Source organism: Nymphaea colorata, chromosome 12 (assembly GCF_008831285.2).
Source record: "Nymphaea colorata isolate Beijing-Zhang1983 chromosome 12, ASM883128v2, whole genome shotgun sequence".
NCBI classification, from domain to species: Eukaryota; Viridiplantae; Streptophyta; class Magnoliopsida; order Nymphaeales; family Nymphaeaceae; genus Nymphaea; species Nymphaea colorata.
The window spans coordinates 12,877,717-12,900,975 of record NC_045149.1 but is presented as its reverse complement, the minus strand read 5'-3'; the positions used below and the strand labels follow the sequence as shown (position 1 = coordinate 12,900,975).

The 23,259-nt window shown below is 38.7% G+C and overlaps 2 protein-coding genes across 5 annotated transcripts in view; both read right to left on the bottom strand.

The window, feature by feature from the left end:
• Nucleotides 1-22,570, bottom strand: part of LOC116266481 (lysine-specific demethylase JMJ17) — an 81,837-nt gene extending 59,267 nt beyond the window's left edge. For all 4 annotated transcript variants that reach the window (XM_031647734.2, XM_031647736.2, XM_031647735.2 and 1 more), the window contains exon 1: nt 21,169-22,570. In XM_031647734.2, the coding sequence (XP_031503594.1) occupies nt 21,169-22,490 (1,322 nt within the window). In that variant the 5' untranslated portion in view covers nt 22,491-22,570. The remainder of the gene's footprint in view (nt 1-21,168) is intronic.
• LOC126410645 (uncharacterized) lies at nt 8,449-11,488 on the bottom strand. The gene is made up of 3 exons (XM_050081018.1): nt 9,361-11,488; nt 9,055-9,259; nt 8,449-8,968 (listed from the first exon to the last, which is right to left on the bottom strand). The coding sequence occupies exons 1-3, from the start codon at nt 11,210-11,212 to the stop codon at nt 8,695-8,697; spliced, it is 2,331 nt and encodes a 776-aa protein (XP_049936975.1). The 5' UTR covers nt 11,213-11,488; the 3' UTR covers nt 8,449-8,694.
• Nucleotides 22,571-23,259: the final 689 nt, after the last annotated feature.

Below are 23,259 nucleotides of genomic sequence, written 5' to 3'. Positions count from 1 at the left end.
ATATACATATATATATATTAGATGACTAATATATGTAATATATATATATATATATATATATATATTAGGATACATACATTCTAACACCCCCCCTCAAACTTACGGTGTGATAACCAAAAGTTTGCTTAGGAGAAATTGAAACCTGGCAGCAGCAAGAGCCTTAGTGAAGAAATCGCCTAGTTGATATTCAGATGGAACATAGGAAAGATCAATGTTTTTCTGAAGAAACTCTTCACGAACATAATGGCAATCCATCTCTGTATGTTTTGTCCTTTCATGAAATGTGTGGTTGCTAGCAATATAAATGACACTCTTGTTGTCACAACAAAGTTTGACAGGATCCACAAGATGAATGCCCATATCTTTCAATAAACTTTTGAGCCACACAATCTCTATTGTCGTAGATGTCATGGCTCGATATTCAGCTTCAGTTGATGATAGAGACACCTTGTTCTGTTTCTTGCATCACCAAGAAATTAACGAATCACTTAAAAACACACAAAAACCAGTGGTGGAGTGCCTATTATTGGGATCTCCACCCCAATCAGCATCAGTATAAGCAACTAGTTCTAATATAAAAGAGGAAGATAAAAAAAGTCCTTTGTTGATTGTGTTTTTCACATAACACACAATCTGCATAGCCGCACCATGTGCACTGAGGTGGGTCTTTGTTGAAATTGACTTATAACATGAACGGCATGAGCAATATCTGGTCTGGTGATGGAGATATAAGAGAGGGCACCAACAACTTGTCGAAAAGGAGTAGGATTCTCTAAAATCTCTCTATCATCGATCTTCATTTTTACTCCTAGTGTTTTCTCCCTTGAGCAAAGGTTGAAAGGCTTCAATAAAGTTAGGTTGAAGAGCACTTATGAGTTGATCGAGTTGAAAGGTGTTTGCTTCTTTCCTTTCTTCTTGGATGGGAGCCGCCACATTACTTCTCTTGTCATAAATTCTTAGTTTTGGACATTTGGGTTTTGTATGTCCTTCTTCTTGGCAATGATAACAAATAATTCTTCTTCTTGCTCCTTCGTTTGTTCGGTTGAAGTGTGGAGGCCTATAAGTTCTCGTATGAGCACCGGGTCTTGAGGTAGCAAGAACGCTTTCATTCTTTTTTTTAGAAAAATTAAGTCTATTCTCTTTCATTTGAAGCTCCGCTATGGCCTCATTCATAAATGGCACTTTATGTCTATGAAGCAAAGAAGTTTTGACCCCATCATATTCCGATCTAAGACCAAGAATGAATTTATAAAAAAAATTTCTTTGATTTTTTTTTTCTCTTACTACAATGTCTCTTGAATCATACCATTCGGGTTTAAATAAAGCAAGTTCATCCCATAATTGTTTTATTTTCCCAACATACTCCTTAATAGACTTATCCCCTTGTTGGAGACTTGCAATCTTCATTTGAAGATTGCACATGTAGGCCACATTCTTCATAGTATGGGTTTTCTTGAGGAATTCCCAAGCTTCATGAGCAAAATTATGCTTTGCTATTTGATCCATGGTTGTAGTATCGACACAAGCAATAATCCATGTAATTATTTTGTAGTGTCCTATCTTCCATTCTTCCCATTTTTTCGCATATTCATTCACAACCTTATCCTTTTCAACTCAATCTAGTTCATAGGCTTTTCCATCTATGGTTTTGGTTAGGACTAATTGTGGTTCATTTTTTGACCCATCAACAAGTCCCCATAAACCTTTACTTCTAATGAAATGTTCTACAGTTTTTGCCCATGAAACATAATTTGATGAAGTAAGTTTAGGGAGAGGAGTAGAAGAAATTCTCTCATCCATGATGTGTACCTTGTATGGATGAAGTTGAGGTAGCCACAAGGATAGTGCCAAAACAGCTCTCAATGTTGGGGAAAAATCCATGAAGCAAGAAGGCAGCTCCAAATATATAAAGAAGCTTGCTGCCATGTAAGGAAGATACCAATAGAAAAACAGTCACAACTTTAGCAGCCATGGAAGCTTCATAAGATGTGCACAATCCCGTCACGAAGATCACTTTGAAGCCTCAAGAAGTAATTGCCAAGAACCAGCAAAAAGAGAAAAACAGCACCTTCTTGAGTCAAATCACGGCCAGCAATATATCAAACACTTGGAGTGCTTCACAGCTTCAAAGGAAGAGTATGGACTGAATCTTCAAACTTTAAAAGACAGCAAGACGAAGAGCCAAAACGAGGCTCTGATACCATGTAAATCAGGCCCAAACAAGACAAATGCTTCAAGAAATTCACCCTTGAAGCTTCCACCAACTAAAGAAAGTAATACTCAAAAGACCTCAAACAAGAGGAGAATAAAACATATATTGATCTCAACGAAGAATACAAAAGGTGGCTAAAAAGCCATAACTAAACAATAGGAGAGTTGCCCTATTTATAGAGGAGAGGGCCAAAAGGAAGAAGGAGGAGGCAGTCCCAACGGCTAGAAATCTAGCCATTGGGACTAGTCTCCATCTAGATAAAAGAGAAAAAGGAGAGGATAAAAAGGGAAAAACAGAAAATACAGCAAGAGAAAAAATACATAAAGAAAGTAAAAATTACATAAGTGTCCTAAATAACCAAAATATATGATAATATATATATATATATAAAACATACATTAGATGACTAATATATGTAATATACATACATATAGATATATAGATATATATATATATATATGTATATGTATATATATATATATATAGATTGGGATACATACATTCTAACAAGTGTGTGTGAGAGAGAGAGAGCTGGAAAAAAGAGGCTTCAATCCCTCTTATTCTAGCCAGAAAGGAGGGCATCCATGCCCTCTTGCCAGCCTTCCAGCCAGAATAAGAGGGATTCAAACCCTCGGCCCTCATTTTCTTTTTCCAGCAAGCCTTTTGCCGGAAGGTCACAGAAGAGAGAGAGAGAGAGAGAGATGATAGCAGAGGGAGGTGGGCAGGGGTTATGGCACATTCTTCCTACCATGACCTCTCCTGTAGAGCTGAGATCAGCTAGAGAGGTAAGACCCTCCGCACCACCCCACCCCCCTGACCTGAAATCCATGGATTTCATGCCCTTCATGGATCTGAAATCCATGGATTTCAAAATCGGCATTTGTCAACACCATTGGAATCTCTCAGGTAGATCCAAGGTTGGATCTGAGATCCACAACTATCAAATGTGCTCTAATGGTTTATGTTGTTTGTCATAACAAGAGAGGAATCATATAGTTGACATAAAAATTGCAAGTAACACATAAAAATTGTGGTCTTAAATTTCTCCTTGAAAATTGGAAAGCTTTAAATTGAGATTCTTGGTCGCAAATGTGAATATTCAACCAAAAATAATTAGCAAGCAAATCACCATTGCACGTCTTCAACCTATGACCATCATAAATGTACTCTAGGGGGTATTATAGTAATACCTAATCTCAGCATTATCTATATCGTACGATACAACTCGTCTGGGTGAAGAAAACCCAAATGGTACGAGCTCAATATGTGATATGCCTGCATACCGTGCCCATATCAGGTGCATCGTACGATACAGGGAGGTGTATCGTACGTATCCCCATATCATACGATACACGTTAAAGTTTTTAAAAGGAGCCCAAGGCCCCGTTTTGCATGTTCTTTTAAAACTGTGACCCTCTCCCCCTCTCTCTAAACTTCTCTAAAAGTTGTGAGGGAGAAATTTTTCTGGTTTCTCCATAAAATCACTCATTTGGGGAAGAAACCATCGATTTGGGCCTAAAGATTTGCTTGTGTAAATGGTGGGAGCTTGATTCTTGCTTGAAGAAAGAAGGCTTCCAACATTTTAGGGCTATTAACACAAAAGAGGTATAAAATTTCTCATTACCGTTGATTTCTCTTGTTTTTTATGGCTACCCGCTTCCAACTACTGTAGGTTTTAAATTTTTGTTTCTTGTTTTGTGAAGATATGACGGATCTTGCATGGGAATGGTGTGAAAGGGTGAATCTAAATAACAGGTTAAAGATTAACTGTAATTTTTGTGAGCAAATCATATCAGGAGGGATATCTCATTTTAAACATCGTATAGTTGGGACACACAACAATGTGGCTGAATGTGATGGTTCCATAGAAAAGCCGGTGCCCCTATTTGTTAGACATCAATGTATGGAAATGCTTAATGCAGCTAAAGCTATTACAATTGAGAAAGAAATGAATGATGCTGAGGTAGAATACGGGGATTCCATTGAACTTGAAAAGGAAGGAAGCAAAGATTAAAACATTGAACTTGAAGAAGATGATGTTGGTGCCAGCTTGGTAGCAAGTAAAAGGAAAGGTGTCATGCACAAAGGCAGTTGTTCAAGTTATGGTAAAAGGAGAAGAGGTAGTGCAATTACAAGTTCAAGAGGACATGGTATGAGTCAAAGTGACAGTCGTAGTGGTGGAACCCTACAGTACTTACTGGAACGTTGAGTGCTGCAGGTGTAGTGGTTTGATCCACATATCATACGATACATGTTAATGCATGGCTGTACGAAGGTTCGATCCACAATTTTTTTCCATCTTATACTGCTGCAGATGCTCAGCCTGAAATTCGTACAGCCATGTATTCAAAAGACATTGTGCAGCAAGTAGATGATACATTAGATAGGTGGTTTTATTATGCATTTGTTCATTTTAATGCAAATAATTGTTTTCACTTTCAAGCTATAGAAGATGCCATTGCTAATGTGGGCCGAAGGTACAAAATGTCCTCTTATCATAAATTGCAAGGTAAAATTCTTAACAATGTAGTTAGAGATCTTAAAAAAAGTTGTGATGATTTGAAAATGACCTGAAAACGAACATGATGTACTGTGACGGTAGATGGCTGCACAGACAAAAGGAATATTTCCCTTTAGGCACAGTGTTCTTGTATATCGCCCTTTAGGTACAGTGTTCTTGAAATCCATTGACATGTTTGATACTCCAAAGACTTCTGAAGCTTTATTAACAGTTTTTAATGAAGTTGTCCAAAGCAGTTGGGCCTGAAAACGTTGTGCAATTTATTATAGACAATGCAGCAAATTACAAACATGCAGGTGAGATGTTAGAAACATAATATGGGACATTCTATCGGAGTCTATGTACTGCTCATTGCTTAAATTTAATTTTTCAAGAACTTGGTGAAAGAAATGATTTGAAGTTCTCAGTTCAACAATGCCAAGTGTTGAAACATATTAGATGGGTCTTGAGACCGGGTCTGGATCCATACCCGATCCATCGTGTAGCTCTTGTTGGGCCTTACTTAAAGATTGTAACCCTCATTTTGAGAATGTTAATGAAATCTTAAGAGAGAGAGAGTCTGGCGGCTAGTGGGCACCAACTCCTCCTCATCCATGGTTTTTTCCCTCTTGTTGAGGGTTTTTCCACGTTACATCGTGTTCCTCGTTTTTCTTTTCACAATCCGACGTCGCCTACCTTTGCTCCCCCCGACGTCGCCTGACGTTCCCGTGCCCTCTATTGCTGTCCAGGCCGACGCTATTCTTGTCTGCTCCGTCTGATGCCACTCCCTGCTCCGCCTGACGCTACTCAGTCCTGTCTGCTCCGCCTATCTGCTCCGTCCGACTTGCCACCGACGCCAGGCATCGCCTTCCAAGTCTGTCGTGCCCCTTGCTGCCGCCGGTGACTCTTTGTTGTCGCCCGGTGCCCCTCTGTCTCCACACCGCCCAACGGTTCCTATTCGTTCGATACCCAGCGTCTGCTGTGTGGGTCAAGCAACTGTCTCCTGCTGTGTTGTTTGTATCGTCCAGCGTCGCCGTCCTGTGACGTCGAGTGTTACAGCCCCTAAGACTCTTGTTGGGCTTTGGTACTATTTCCCTTGGCATTGTTATCAGCTTTGATTTGGGTGTTTTATCGACGTGATGGCAGATTCCCGTATGGGAGAGTGGATCATCGACAGTGGCGCTACTCACCACATGACCGGCGATCCTAAAGTCTTTCATGGGTATAAGCTTTCATCAGGAAAGGAACGTGTTTCTCTTGCTGATGGTTCATCTATCTCTGTGGCTGGGAAAGGGAGTCTCCCACTTTTGAACAAGTTCTTAGTCCACAATGCTCTACATGTTCCCCATTTTCCCTTGAACCTCTTGTCAGTTAGCCAGATCACGAAAGAGTTGAATTGCGAACTTATTTTTTCTGTTGATCGCTGTGTTATGCAAGACTTGGTGACAGGGAAGAGGATTGGGATTGGTCTGCCTTCTGACGGGCTATATCGTTTACCTATGCGTACTGCTCAGGCTCTCATGACGGCAGTCAGTCAAGCAACGAAGAACAGAGAGGACTCCCTTCAGTTGATTCTACGTTGGCATGAGCGACTTGGACACCTGCCTTTTGGACTTCTTAGACAATTGTTTCCTGATTTATGTTTCAGGTTAGATATGACTATGGTGTCCTGTGATGTCTGTCACCTGGCCAAACATGTTAGGGCTTCATACCCTTTGTCTAGCCATCGGTCTAATGAGGTATTTGCTATGATTCATTCTGATGTGTGGGGGCCTTCAGGGATTCCTTCTTATCATGGTTTTCAGTATTTTATCACCTTTATAGATGATTGTTCTCGTAACAGTGGAAACTCAATATGGAGCATCTGTTAAGACCTTTCGATCTGACAATGCTCGTCTGTTGATAGCTTCTTTTGAAGAAAGGGAATTGTTCATGAGACTTCCTGTAGTTATACTCCTCCTCAAAATGGAGTTGCTGAACGAAAGAATCGTCAGTTATTGAATATGACTCGAGCTCTTCTTTTTCAACGTCATGTTCCAAAAAGGTATTGGGGGGATGCTGTGTTGACCAGTGCGTATCTTATAAACTGTTTGCCTAGTCGTGTGTTGAATGGGCAGACGCCTCACTCTATGTTACCGGGGAGTCGTGAACCTTTTTCTCTTCCACCAAGAGTCTTTGGTTGTGTTTGCTTTATTCACAATCATAGTCCTTACATTAAAAAGCTTGATCCAAGGTCTATTAAGGGCATATTTCTAGGTTATTCTCCCACTCAAAAAGGGTATAAGTGTCGGGACCCTTCCACTGGTCATGCCTATGTTACCAAAGATGTCACTTTCCTTGAACATGCTTCCTATTTTGGTGAGAATCCTCTTCAGGAGGAGAATTCTATGTCAAAGGAAGAGTATTCTCTGAGTCAGGAAATTCAGTTTACAGATTTTTTGGACTACAGGCGTGAATCTGTTGGTCCTTCTATTGAGGTGCTTGAACAAGAGAAAAATGGAGAGTGTTCTACTGGGGCAGAAGAGGAATGCAATCGTCTGTTTGGGCAAATTTACTCTAGGCGAAGAGTCTGTACAGATGAGATGACAGGTGGTGAGAATTCTACTCCCAATCCAATTAGTCCTTCCCTGGATGACCCAAGTCGTGCTCAGAAGCAGCCTGTTGAAGAAGAGATTCAGACTGTTGCTGCAAGTGAAGAGCTTCCTATCGCCCTGCGAAAGGGTGTCTGGTCATGTACTCAACATCCTATTGGTAACTTTGTTTCATATTCTAGACTGAGCAAAGACTACAAATGTTTTGTATCTTCTCTTTCTTTGGCTATGATTCACAAGAATGTTGCTGAGGCTCAGAGTGATCCCAAGTGGACTTATGCAATGCAAGAAGAGATGGAAGCCCTGAGAAGAAACATGACATGGGAAGTTGTAAAGATTCCTGAGGCGACTCACTTGGTTGGATCTAAGTGGGTCTACACCATCAAGTACAACCAGATGGAAATATTGAAAGATACAAAGCTCGTCTTGTGGCCAAGGGGTTTAGTCAGAAATATGGGATTGATTACTTGGAGACATTTGCTCCTGTTGCGAAGATGAAGACTGTCAGAGTCATTATCTCCTTAGCTGTGATGAAGGAGTGGAAGATGTACCAACTTGATGTCAAGAACGCTTTTTTCTCAGTGGAGACCTTGAAGAGGAAGTATATATGTGTATCCCTCCAGGATATGAGGAACGTGGAAAATGTTGCAAGCTAAGTAAAGCTTTATATGGGCTCAAGCAATCTCCTCGAGCATGATTTGAACGACTTAGACTTGTCATGAGACAATGTGGATACCATCAAGGGAATGGAGATCATACACTCTTTGTGAAGAGAAATGAGAAAAATGTTACTATTTTGTTGGTATATGTTGATGATATGATTGTCACAGGTGATGATGAAGATGGAATAATTAAGTTAAAGAAACTGTTGTCGATCGAGTTTGATCTCAAGGACCTTGGTAAGTTGAAATATTTCCTTGGCATTGAAATTGCTAGGTCCAATGTTATCACTGCCGTATCGTATCGTGTATCGGTCGGGCCGACCTATACGCCGTATCGTAACGTATCGTAAATGTATCGTAACGTATCGTAAAATTAATTTTTTCATTTGTAAAAAATATTAAAAATTTATAAAAAATAGAAAAAAATCAGAAAAATTCTAAAAAAATCCGAAAAAACTAGTAAAAATCAGAAAAATTCAAGAAAAATGTATTTAAAGGAACATTCATCATTCATGTATATGAAGTATGACCTGTGAGCTATGCATATGAACAAGACATTCCAAAATAAGAAATCAAACATTCAAAAAACAAAATAACATACTAAACAACCTAAGAGTATTCAATTACATCACAATTCATAAGTTCAGAAGTCAAAACTCAGAACATATTGACATAGTTTTCAAAACTCAAAACAAAAAGCATCGTCAATCGTCATTTGCATCATCATCTTCATTCTTCATCATCATCTTCATTTTCTTCATTAACTTCTTCTTCTAACCCCTCTGTTGCAAATGGAATGTCACCAACATTCCATTGCTCCCCCCCAGCCTCTCCTTCTTCAACAATCTCTGCTGCTCCTTCAACATTCAAAAAATCAAGATCGTCCTCATCAAGTATTGCAGCTGGTTCTTCTTCAACCCAAGAATCTAATATATCAAAATGGTCAATGAAGATAGGATCATATTGATTGTGATGCTTCCTCGTAGATGTTGTTTCTAGTTGCCTAACAAGAGAAAAAATTAACAAATTGTTAGAGATTAAAATATATATTAGAATTTGATATTCTTGTATAACAAAACAAATGTTTACCTTTGTCTCAACTTCATATTATAACGAACGTAAACAAGGTCATTCAACCTTTTATGTTCCAGCCTATTCCTCTTCTTACTATGGATGTGCTGAAATACACTCCAATTTCTTTCACATCCAGTTGCACTACATGTTTGACTGAGGATTCTAATTGCAAGCTTCCTTAATTCTGGGCAATCAGGCCCAAACCTTTCCCACCACAAATCTAATAACAGATGGAAAGTAAAAATGTTGTCAGAAATAAATATATGAGAAGGTAGAATAAAAGCTAAACAACAAAAAGTATAAAGTTTCTTTTTCTAATACCTGGACGCATAGTTGTCCTGCATCGAACTGCTGTGTCTCTCGCCATGGTACCAGAAGCTGTATCATATTTGTTGATCGACATATGGATAGCGTCTTGTTCTTTACTATCACTTACTAATACATCAATGCAATCCAACATGCCATACTCGACCTCTCTGTCCTTCTTAAAAGTGGGAAGATATCTAATAGCAGGATTTAGGTAGTAGGCTGCTGCATGAAGTAGGCGATGAAGTTGTCCAGACCACCTTTCATCTATAATCTTCCATATAGGCATGTACAACTTCTTTTTTCCCTTCATATTATCTCTAATGGCCTCCTTGGCTCTATCCATAGACTCGTATAAATATCCAATAGAAGGTCTATCTTCACTATCAACTAATCTGAGGACTTTCACTAGAGGTACACAAATCTTCAATAAGTGCACACATGATTCCCAAAAGTCAACATCGAAGATGGTATCCACAACTGTCGTAGCCTTTCTTTTATAGGCATGTGGATATGCAGCCCAATCATCACTTGAAAACATCTGCCTGAGAGAAGATCTTTGCTTGACTATACCCTGCACAGTCAAAACATTTGTAGCAAACCGTGTTTGTGCAGGTCGAATCAATTCAACCCCATTTGTGAATTTCCTCATCAAATTCAAGACATAAGCATGATTGTAAATAAACTTCGTGATTTCTTGGCATCTGTGAACTGTCAACTTCATATCATCCCTTTCACCAAGATCCTGAAGCATAAGATTTACACAGTGAGCAGCACATGGACTCCAATAAAATGTCCCATATCGTGCTGCTAACATTTCATCTGCAGCTTTATAATTTGCTGCATTATCAGTGATAAATTGTACGACATTTTCAGGCCCAACTTCTTCTATAACTTTATCAAAAATCTCAAACAACACATCAGCAGTCTTCGGAGTATCAGACGAATCAACAGATTTTAAGAACATAGTACCAAGAGGGCAATATACAAGGAAGTTTACCAATGTTCTGTTCTTGATGTCTGTCCACCCATCTGCCATTACACTGCATCCTGTAGCTTTCCAACTCAATTTTAGTTCATCACAATATGTCTTCACATCTCTAACTATATTGTTGAGAATTTTACCTCGCAATTTATGAAAAGAGGGCATTTTATACCCTCGCCCTACACAAGCAATCGCATATGCTATAGGCTGATAATGATAAGAGTTTGCTGCATTGAAGGGAATGGATGCATCATAGAACCACCTTCCTATGGTTTCATCTGCTGCTTCAATAATATCCTTTGATTGCATGGCTATACGAATCTCAGGCTGAGCACCAGTAGCAGTATAATTGGGAAAAAAATTCTTGATCGAACCAGACATATTGCACGACTTCATAGTAGGTACTCTACCACCACCAGTACGACCCTGACTTCTGCCACGTCCTCGTGAAACTGAACTTATACTTGCACCTCTTCTTTTTCTGGTTGCAGTTGCAGAAGAACCACCTCCATGCATGATGCCTTTCCCTTTAGTTGTTCCCAAACTGACACCAACATTTTCTTGTTCAAGTTGAACATCTTCACCTTCACTTTCTTCTCCTTCATGTGGGTCCCCATATCCTTCCTCCGCATCTTCCATGTCCTTTTCAATCCTACTTGCTTTCACTGCATCAAGAAGCTGCTGACACTGGTGCTTTACATACGCTGGCAATGGGATCACTTGGGAGCCATTGCAAGCAGCCACATCGCTGTGTGTACCAGCTATATGGTGTTTAAAGCGAGAAATCCCTCCTGATATGATTTGCTTACAATAATTGCACTTAACTCTTAATCTATCTTTGGGATTCACCCTTGTACACCACTGCCATGCAGGATCTGACATTATATCTTCACAAAACAAGTAAAAACATACAAATAAATGTAGGAAATAAGAGAAATGAACGATTCAACGGCAAAAATGAGTTATTTCTTACCTTCTTGGTGTTAAAAACCAAAAAACCCTCTTTCTCCAAGCTTCCCACCGTCCCAAGACTCCCCACAACGAGAAATGAAGCTTCTTCACCGGCAAATCTTGATGCAATGGAGAAAATCTCTCCCTCCCACGTCTCTCGCAGCGTTGAGAAACAAGAAGAGAGAGAGAGAGGAGCGTCGGTTTGAGAATAAGAAGCAAAAAGGGGCCCGACGGCCCCTTTTTTAATTTTACTCCCGTATCGTGCGATACGCGTACGATACGTACGCGTATCGTATTTATTAAGTGTATCGTATCGAAAACTATGATACGGACGATACGTATCGTACGATACGCGTCCGTATCGTACGATACGGATAACATTGGCTAGGTCTGGGACTAGCCTCGTGCTAAATCAACGGAAGTATACTCTAGATTTGTTAAAGGAGACCGGGAAACTGGGGTGTAGACCAGCATCTACTCCTCTAGATGCTGGTCATAAGCTAAGTCTTAGAGATGGGGAGCCTCTCTGTGAAGAGGCCAAAAGAAAATATCAATGTCTTGTAGGGAAGTTGATTTATCTTACTCTCACTAGACCTGATATTACCTTTGTTGTGAATGTGATGAGTCAGTTCATGCATGCTCCCACGGATGCCCACTTGAAGGCTGTTGACAGGATCTTGTGCTACTTGAAGAGAAATCCTGGCAAAGGTCTTTTGTATGTCAAGCAAGACACTCTCGGGATTGAAGGTTATTCAGATGCAGACTAGGCAGGCTGTATTGACACTAGGAGGTCCACTTCTGGCTATTGTATTTATTTGGGAGGGAATCTCATAGTGTGGAGAAGTAAAAGGCAAGATGTTTGTTCTCGTTCCAGTGCTGAAGCAGAATACAGAGCAGTGGCTATGGGATTTTCAGAGCTTTTGTGGCTAAAAGTATTGTTGATTGATATTGGTATAAAGGTTGAAGAACCAATGAAGATGTATTGCGATAACAAGTCTGCAATCAACTTGGCCAACAACCCTTTGCTTCATGACCGAACAAAGCATGTTGAGATTGACCGGCATTTCATTCGAGAGAGAATTGATGCTAAAGAACTTGTACAGTTGTACTTCCTTACATGTGATCTGAAGACCAAACAGCTGATGTTCTGACGAAAGCTCTATCTTCGACTTCGTTCGAGAAAAATATATCCAAGTTGGGCATGTTTGATATGTATGCCCAATTTGAGGGAGAGTGTTGAAACATATTAGATGGGTCTCGGGACCGGGTCTGGATCCATACCCGATCCATCGTGTAGCTCTTGTTGGGCCTTACTTAAAGATTGTAACCCTCATTTTGAGAATGTTAATGAAATCTTAAGAGAGAGAGAGTCTGGCGGCTAGTGGGCACCAGCTCCTCCTCATCTATGGTTTTTTCCCTCTTGTTGAGGGTTTTTCCACGTTACATCGTGTTCCTTGTTTTTCTTTTCACAGTGTTCGTGTTTCTACACCAAGAAATCACTAAGTACATTTACAATCATGTTTATGTTTTGAATTAAAAGGAAAAAATTCACAAATGGGGCAGAATTGATTTGACCTGCACAAACAAGGTTTGCCACAAATGTTTTGATTGTGCAGGGTATGGTAAAGTAGAAAAGTCCTCTAAGGTAGATGTTTTCAAGTAATAATTCGGCTGCATATCCACAAGCCTATAAAATGCAAGCTACTGCAATTGTGGATATTATATCCAGTAATGAATTTTAGGAATCATGCACAATGTCGTTGAAGATTTGTATACCTCTATTGAAAGTCCTTAGATTGGTTGATAGTGCACAAAGACCTTTTATAGGATATTTGTATGAGGCTATGGACAAAGTGAAGGAGAACAGTAGAGATAATCTAAAGGGAAAAAAGAAGTTGTATATGCCTATACAAAAGAGTATAGATCAAAGGTGGTCTGAATAACTTTGTCGCCACTTCATGCAGCAACCTACTACCTAAATCCTTCTATTAGATAACTTCCTACTTTTAAAAATGATAGAGAGATCGAGTATGGCATATTGGACTGCATTGATGTATTAGCCAATGATCATACAAAATGAGATGTTATCCATTCAAAGATCTACCAAGTACGATACTTGTTTTGGTATCATGGAGAGAGATACTACAGTTCAATGTAGAACATCCTTGCGTCCTGGTATTCGAAACATGAACTTTATGTCATTAGTAGTTGCTTTTTGAGTTTTTGTTTGTTATTTAAATTTGTTTGGTGTTTTACTCTTCCATAGCATTACTTTTCATTTTGTTGTTTAGATATGTAGTGGACTAGGTTTGGGCTTGAATGCTCACATCTAAAGAAGTTGGCAATTAGAATCCCCAACCAAACATGCATTGCCACTAGATGTGAAAGAAATTACAGTGTATTTGAACAAATTCACACTCGGGAAAGAAATAGGCTGGAACGTAAAAGGTTGAATGACCTTGTTTTTGTCAAATACAATATGAAATTGAGAGAAAGGCAAATTCAACATATTTTTTATGCATTTTAAGCTTTTATAATTGGTTAAGTGTTTTCTCTTGTAAAACTTTGTAGGAAATTAGATGGAACATCAATGGGGAGGCATGATCATACTCAATTTGATCCTATCAGCTTAGATATTTTAGATGTATTGGATTCTTAGGTTGAACCTAAAGAAGAACCCATGATTGATGAGGATGATCTTGATTTTTTTTTAATAACCTTGAAGGAGTTGAAGAGTTTGTTGAAGGAGAGCCATGGAATGTGGATATTGATATTCCATTTGAAGGCATTGGAGCAATTCTTGAAGACAATAATAAGGAAGATGAAGACGAAAATGAAGATGAAGATGATGATTTGGTTAATACGTTGATCGCTGATAATCATGTGAATTTGTGATGACTGATAATTGATTATAACTGATATGTGATGAATTGTGTGATGAGTTTTTTTCTATGAAATATATTTTTCTTGAATTTTTCTGATTTTTTTGCTTTCCTATTTTTAGAGTTTTTTGTAGTAAAAAATTAAGTTTATGATCATTACGGTACATTTACAATATGTTACAAGACGGCATATAGGTCGACCCAACTGATATGCGATACGATACGCCAATCACAACATCACCTAAACTACAATACCACGACATTGTTATCAAATAATCAGTTACCTTCTGTTGTTACAATAAATGATAAAAGCAAATTCATCCATAGCCAAGAACGTCTATAAAGCAATCCACATGAATTCTTAGTATCCACCACACTATTAAGCTTGCAAAACTTTTACGACAGAGACTGTCATTATTTTAAATAGCTAGTAAACTAATGGATATTTTTCGACATTATGAAACTCCTTACAACAATTCTTTACCCTTCTAAACATTTTAAGATTTTGAAACTAAGTTCTTAGAATTTTTCTTATTTATATCTTTTGAGTAAAACGAAGCAATTTCTTAGATCTGCCAAACAAAACCCCATTGGCCACTCAGGGTGAACAAAGCTTCTTTCATCTTTCAATCAATTGGTCTCTCAGTGTATAACAAAGCTTCTTGCACCTGCCAACAAAATGAATCAGTATTATAATTGATTCCATCTGTCAACCAAACATCCAGTTGGTCTATTGTGTTTTCCTTTGATTCTCCATAAAGCATCATTGTGAAAAGTTCAGATGGCATCATTGCCAGTTACACAGCAAACTTATGGAGAACACTAATCGCATGGCAACAATCTCTGCCTCAAAGGATAATTCTTTCCGTATATATTACTGATTACATCAGTCATGATTTGGTCGGCCAGCCATCACAATTCACATTTCATTTTATATACCCATTTCAACAAGTTTAGTCATTTGGTGTTTGTATTACACGTCACTTCCATAAGCATGACGGTAGTGTGTCTGACACTTCTTACACACTGACACTCCTTGGACAGTTACTGGTTGTGCATTCTTTTTTTTCTTTAGTTGACAGAAAGGAAGAACTCTTTTCAGATTAGTCAAAACAAAAAACAAAATTGTGCTGCCCAGCAATGCTCTTTATCATTAGATAATAAATGGAAGAAGGAAGAGTAGACCAATGCCAAAAAATGTATAACCACTTTGGATGAGTCCAAATAATGTAACGTAAAAAAATCCAAAATTCCAAATTTATTTTTTAATATTAAAATTCAAAAATTTAAAAGTTAAAAAATATGAATAAGAGAACAATTGGAAAAATGAGGATAAATTTCTCTCCATGAAAAAGATGAATTCCATAAACATATCAAGGTAACACGTATTATGCTACCTACAACGTGCACAATTTCATTAGAAACAATAAAAACTGAACTTATAGTCTTAATACTTAAATGGGCATCAAGATAAGTTTTTGTTATGACTTAATCTTTGGAGTCTGGTAAGCAACGTAATGGTTATAAAGTTTGAAATCATTTTATTTGTGAGAACAAACATAGGCACTTACAAGAAAATCCATGAACTCTACTCTTATTGCAAAAGATCATCTCTGAATTTTATTCTTTTACTTTAAATTTGTTAGAATACCATGCATGTCAAACACAACATATATTCAGCCTTAAGAAACGTATGTCACTTTATGTCAAAAAAATATTGATGTCTTTCATCCTTTCAAGTTGTAATATAAGTGTCACACACCTTATCAGACACTAGCAATGATACAGAAGGTGTCACAAGTTGCACCGAATATCAACAGTGAGCATTGAATGTAGAGAGAAAGTTGTCAGAATTGTTTGGATTGAAGTTTAAAAGATCAATCTCCCAGTTAGCAAAGAGCACATGGTTTTGGATATATTCACTAATAATATATATGAACATAGAGAGCTTACCAATTGGCACTCCATACAGTATTTACATGCTTCTTTCAAGTTGTCTCACTTTTCTCTATGTGATGACAAGAAACACGTGTTTAGATCCATGGCTTTTTATATCAGTTCTCTCCCTTCAATCACTATAAAAAATTTGGAACTCTTAGTTCCACAAAATTTCTAACAACTTCAGGCACCTCAAATTCTTGCTTCCAGAAGAATATCCACATTGTGAGAAGTCACCCACAAACATATGTAGTATGTGTCCAAATAACTGATTCGGCAGCGCAAGGTGCCTAAACAAATGAGAATGGCTATAGCTTTCTATTCCAGAAAATGTATGAAGGTAAACAAACACTTGCTTACAACCAAAAAGAAAAAGAAAGATTGTTCATTAAATTAGACATAACCAAGGATAAGCACTTGCCTCAAGACTCAAGACAAGTACTTCAATGAAGATCTCAAATATTGACATATTTATTCAACTACATGGAGACATATAGTAGTTATCGACCTCTCATTGGAAAGTGAGCAGCATTTACATGCCCTGCCGGCAAATGCAATCCACATTCAACAATCTTCTAAGTAAGACAGTGAAGAATGAAAAGGAGGCCTCTTATATTCTCTGGGTTACCAGGAAGAAGATCAAGTTTATTATGAAAACAGGATCAAAAAAGAAACTTTGCTGAGTTGCACTTGCCAAGTTTTCAAACCAATAAAGCTGCAACTCCACATTATCAGCAACATAATGATGCTGAACATGGCATTTATATATTCCGGAATGTTATAAGATATCTCAGTTTTATAGTATATTCTAGCACTGTTCTGCCTTTTTCTCCATGAAGTTATGACACCATTTCTTCCATGTACTTAAGACACCATATTTTCCAAATGAAAATTTTCTGAAGGTGAGAATGGGATTATGTCTACATTGACACATACAAATAAACACACAAAACACATGAGGCGGTGCCTGGGCTATAAATTGTGGGCTAGACTAAAACATGTGAAGGACATACGATTAATTAACAGATAAAAATGAAAACTTATACAGTTGATAGATGTGTTAGCAAGGCATTTACCAGAAGTTGACTAGACAATACTGTAACAGATACAAAAATTATGAAACAAAGATTCATCGAATTCATGCCCGAAGTATGCAATTACAGATACTGATAACACATATAGCTTGTTAAAAGATTCCTAGTATTCTCATTTCATGTGATGAGAAAGTATTTTTCACCAAAGAAAATTCATTGTCCAACTTTTCTAAAACGACAGCATTGAACAAGCAATTAGACTTTTCAAAGAGATTGATAAGAAAATCTTAAAAGTAGCCTTTCTAAGCATAGTCACAAACATTTGTTATGGGTTTTAAATGGTTCGCAGGTATAATGTGGGAAAGTTGTTTTATTGGGAAAACCTTTTAAAAAGTTTTAAAAAAAAACTCCTAAAAATAAAATGCAAAATAAAAGATGCAGTAATAGTAAATGTGAAAAAAAAATATCAAAAAACACGAAAAAAAAATGTGCTTTTGTCGTGCTTATTGGAGCTTTTATGTTTTCTTGTCTTTTTCAGGAAGACGGGTCTTTTGCAGTTTTATGTAGCTGACCTGTTTTTGAAGTATAAAACAGGTTCTTTTCAAAAAAAGTGGGGTATCTGCGACTATGTTTCCACGTAATGATGTTCACACAAGCCTTTAACAGACAAATTCAAGATGACCCTATAAGGAAGTTGAGAAGAATAAAAAAGTTCCAGCATTTCTAAATGTCGATGGCTACTATCATTTACATTTTTTTTTGTCTTCAATTGTTAGATGAGTAAAATCCAATTATCTAATGCAAGGCCAGCAATTTTTCCCTGGTAACCTGGGAAGCTTTTGCTGTTGATTATCTATAGAAGATGGCCCAGGTTTACTACAGTGTCATGGCAAGCAGAATACTATCTGAATCAAGTCTGAATATATTGGTAGGAGGATGCAAACAAGTCAAAGTCATTTCATAGTGCAGGTGCTACTATCCAATTTTAAAAGCATATAACACATTCACAAATTGTATACACATACTCAACCACAAAATATAGTAATTTGTCAAAATGTCGAAACTAGTGCGTCGACTGTCCAAGTACAATGGATTATGTCCTAAGTAGATGTAACACCCCAAAAATTTAGTCCTGTATTGAAGATTGTGAGGGATCTTCAGGGGCTTATAAAGGGGGTTATTAAATAAATGGTTGTCTTGGTTCCTAGCGTTTTGGGGTGTTGAAGCCGAAAATGCTAAGGGGTGGGTTGGGATCCGCCGAACCAAGTACCGAGCCTAGAAGTGGGTTGGGTTGTTACAGTGGTATCAGAGTTGGTTCAACACTCGCACCTGGGGTCCCACACGCGCGGACGCGTGTTCCTTAAAGGGGATGGATTGTAACACCCCAAAAATAGTCTCATATTGAAGATTGTGAGAGATCTTCAAAGGCTTATAAAGGAGGTTACTAAATAGATGGTTATCCTGGTTCCTAGTCTTTTTGGGTGTTGGAGCCAAAAATGCTAGGGGGGGGGTTGGGATCCACCGAACCAAGGGTCCGAGCTTAAAAGTGGGTTGGGTTGTTACAGTAGGAATTCTGCTTTCAAGTACAATTATGAGGAATCTTCTCATGATAACTTTGAGGTAGAAGAAAGAGTGACAAAATAAATTGTTCTAAATTATTAAGATAGGGATATGGCAGTGCAGCAACATACATACATATATATATATATATATATATATATATATATATATATATATATATAGGAAATGTCTTTTCTCACGTCAAACCCCAGCCGAGCAAAACGCTCAGCTGGTTTGGGCCGTACACATAGACGGCCCACATTTTTTTATTAAAAAATGAAAAAAAAAAAATCCAGCATTGGAGGGGGAGGCGACATCTCCTCCGCCTGTTTGAGAAGGGGGAGGCTACGGCCTCCTCCCCTTTCGTTTTTTTCTTTTTCTTTTTATGTTCTTAAAAAAAAAAAGGCCTCCCCGGCCTCCATTTCTTTTAAACATGAATAAAGAGAAAGGGAGTCTGGCTGCTTTCCCCTCACTGCTGGTGGCCTGCTGCCGCCTTGCCGTCGCAGGCAGGTCCGCTGGCCACAGCAAGGTGGCAAGCTGCCTGCGGCGAAGGGGTAGGCAACCGACCACCCCTTCTCATTGATGGAGATGGAAGCATCACCTCCCCACCCGACGCTTGATGAAACGTCGAACATCCTTTTTTCCTTTTTTTTTTTAAAGCAAAAATGTGGGCTGTCCATCCACGTGGACGGCCCACACCAGCTGAGTATACATGCTCGGCTGGAAGTTGCACGTGTGGCTACTCATGCTTATTGTTAGATTATGCATATCTTACACATTATATAAATTTGAATGCCAATTACAAACTATTTGGTTATTTTATTTAGAGAACTGTTTCTTCATTACATATTTTATCTATATAATTGTCACTTAACTCATCGCCAAATATGATTTTATGAGTTTTATAAATTATATGGTCATTTTAACTATACTGGTGCCTAGTACATACTTGTTATAGTCTTTATTATTTGGTTATGAGGCTTACATTTTAACACCTCGATATGTATGCCTCACTTCACAAAAAAGCTCAGCACTTTGTGGTGTTTCAATCCCTTTAACAACATGGTCATCACTAACTCACAATAAGCTGTCACGGATTTCCATGAAACTTAAATCTAGTTTCAGCTGGCAATTTTTTGCAAAAGAAAGTTACATAGATGGTGCTGGCCTGTTTAATCTTGGCTTCAAATTCAGGATGGAGAAGACAAAAGAACTTTCATATTTATAAAGAAAATCAAATGAATAAGGACTTTGAATAGCATGTTGTTGTAGTATCAATTATTGGGACGAGAGTTGCTAACATTTGTATTGAAGTCATACTGTTTTGTGAAATGATAAGGCAAATCAAGCCAGGTCTGCCAATGTAAATCACCCTGGATTATCACTTCCAATATAACCTTTCACTTTTCAAAGATAACTTTTTAATTAAAAAATTAAGCCTTTTGATCTCACAAGATAACCTTTTACTCAAAAAGGTTCAACTGTTCAAGTTAATGTGATAATTTGTGTGATCTAACTTTTTAAATATGATGATAAACTTGATTTAGTAGGAAATACATATATTCAGTCATCTGTTTCTTGGGTTTAGATGTGTTTTTGAGTCCTAAAAAGTAAGCAGGTCTCATGACACCAAAATTTTGATAATAAAAAATACAAAATTTCTATAGTAGTGATAAACACATTTGTGCCATTCAAACTAGGCTAAAAATATATTTAAGCATGTAACTCGAGCTGTCTGGTTTGTCCCTGACCTAAGTTGTGTAGAATACATCTATTCCTATATGTACATGCATAGAGAAGGCCGATACACCCAGAATCAACCCATGCAAGCCAATTATGCCAATTTACTCAGCACATCTACCAAATATTTCTCGGTAATTTGTTGTCCCTGACATTGTTTTGAAGAGAAGTTGATAGCATGATAGAATGATGTTGTCATACGAACAGTAACAATTTTGATGGTTGATTGGGATCCTAAAAGAGTCCTTTTTGCTTATTCTCCTAAACGTTCTTCTCAGCTGCTACTCTTTATCAACTACAACCACATTCTTGCTGAAACTCTGTTTCACTGATTTCCAAAGACATACAAACTGATGGTTCTCAAAATGTACCTAGAGTTTTGTATTTTCAAATTTGGGATGCAGCATGCCAGCATACAGCTAAAACAATAGATAATATACCTAAGCAATAGTTGAAATTCATGCTGATTATATGCAGTCACGTAGTTATATATGGAACAGATTACTGGCCACGTTAGCCAAAAGTGAAATGACGATGGACATCATCTTCCCAAAGAGAGCATTCAGATATAAAGGCACCTTCAACTAACATCATACAAGGAAAACCACGTTATCTCAATCCACTGTCTTTACAACGCATTAGCGGGTTGTGTTAGATTCGTTTATGCACCATATACGTTGTAAAAAAGTGAGCAAGACGAGGCAAAGAAGAAAAAGGAGTAAAAAAAAGCTACCAGTGCAAATAATTCATTGAATAGAAGCAATGATCCTCAACATGCCAACAGAAGGATGAGAACAGCATCCCTACATAGAGCCAAGGCACTGTAACGCCCGTTATGCTATCGCGAACAGCTCTAAGCATCGACCCTTTTAACTTTGGCAAGTTATTGAGATTCCATGGACTTTCAGAGTACGCTTTCCATTCATCCCTTTTCGCCGATGGAGGCACAGAATCTCCGGCCCGCGGAAAGCCGCTCCCATACAACGAAGTATCCAAATCATTTCCATATATGACCTGAACTTCACCCGCTAGACCTTCCAATATCTCCCAGTACCGCTTCTCTACCTGTGGGTGCGTCGGGCTAGTTGATCCAAACCATTTCCTCTTCACTCGTTCCGCCCGCCGCCTGAATGCATCTAACGTGTATTTCTCTCCGGGAACGAAACCGAAGCTGTCCTTGTCGGAGTTGACGCACTCTAAGCAATACCAATTTCCTGCCGGAACACATTCTAACGGCGGAGACAGGCAATAGAGGTGCCATCCTCGGTCGCATCGATCACACAGAAGCATCACTTCGCCATGAAGCCCGCTACCACACTGCTCGCAGATTTGATCCGCAGAGCCTTGTCCATCCGGTTCCCTGATTCCTACTTCCGTATCATCCTCGCCATCTGACGCACGCTTCCGCTTCTTCGTCCCATCCGAAGTACCGCCAGCGTATTTTTCCTTCCTGGATTTCCGCGCACCTGTGCGCCATTTCCTGACCTTCTCACCGCCGCGGCTCAAGGAACGCCGGTACCTCTCGTAATCAAGCAAATGCTCGCGGTACGATTGGCTCAGCACGTGCATCGAGCACGGCGATACCTTCGCCACGGGAAACACGATCCGGAGGACATCCGCCCACTTCTTCTCGTGAACGACCCTGTCATATCCGCCATATCTCTTTACTGCGTTGTAGAGCCTGCATAGGTCGAGATCCTTATCGCGGAAGACCAGCCGGGGCCTCCGCCTGTTGCCACCATGCTCCTCCAGGAACCTGCCATACTCCAGCTCGAACGTGTCGGGGTCGCAGGCTGCGGGGCGAGCCTGGAGGTGGTGGATGGCCTGGGACTTGGTGGGGAAGGCGAAGGAGGAGGTTTCGATGGCGAACGGCGGCTTCCAGCTGGCTGGTGGGACGATGCGGCAGATGCCGAACGGCTCAGCCTCGGGCCTGATCCGGTCGATGTACTGGAGAGGGTTCTGGAATTCATCCTCGTTAGGGTAGAAGGCCGGGGCAGCGGGGAGGTTCAGGCAAAGAGAGGCGGCGTTTGCCCTCCTCGGCCTCGATCTTCTCATGATGAACGGGTGGTCACAGAGAGGACGCCACGGGATGGAGAAGCTCAAAAGTCTTGTCCTCGACCTCGTGAAGGGAAGATGAAAAATGTCCAGGAGACCAAAGTTCCTCCCTCTAAAAAGTCATTTTCTTTATTAATTGTAATAATTTGATTTTTATGTACTTCGCACAAATCTCTCTCTCTCTCTCTCTCTCTCTCTCTCTAATTTCTTGGTCAGTTTTAAACGAAAATTAACTATATATATATATATATATATATATAAATCTCTCTCTGTCTCTATCATATAATTTTGTTATTAATTGTAATAAATAAAGTCTTATTTTTCCATTTTTAGGAGGACAATAAGATTACAAAAGGAAAGATATATAAGAATAATATATGAAATCATAAGTTAACAATACATGCAATTCTAAGTGAAGATTAGAAAAGAGCGAAATACATAAGAAAAATAAGGAGATCAATTAAAGTAACGAAGGCAACATGAAATTGGTCATCAAGTGTTCTAGTTAGAAACATAACAGCATAGTGAAGAATAATTAATATAATATGGTACGGGATAGACCCGATTTCACTTCTTAATGTACTTTTGGGGCTAATAATTTCCATGCAAAACTAAGGTTTGCATCTTCCATCTTAAAAAATGTCACAAAATTGATGAGTTCTCGCATATGATTTCGGCTGAGAGGATGTAAGTTATCAACTTATCATGTTTCTCAATGATGAATGAGTTGTTTATTCTATTGATATTAACATTTCAATTTACTTTATTG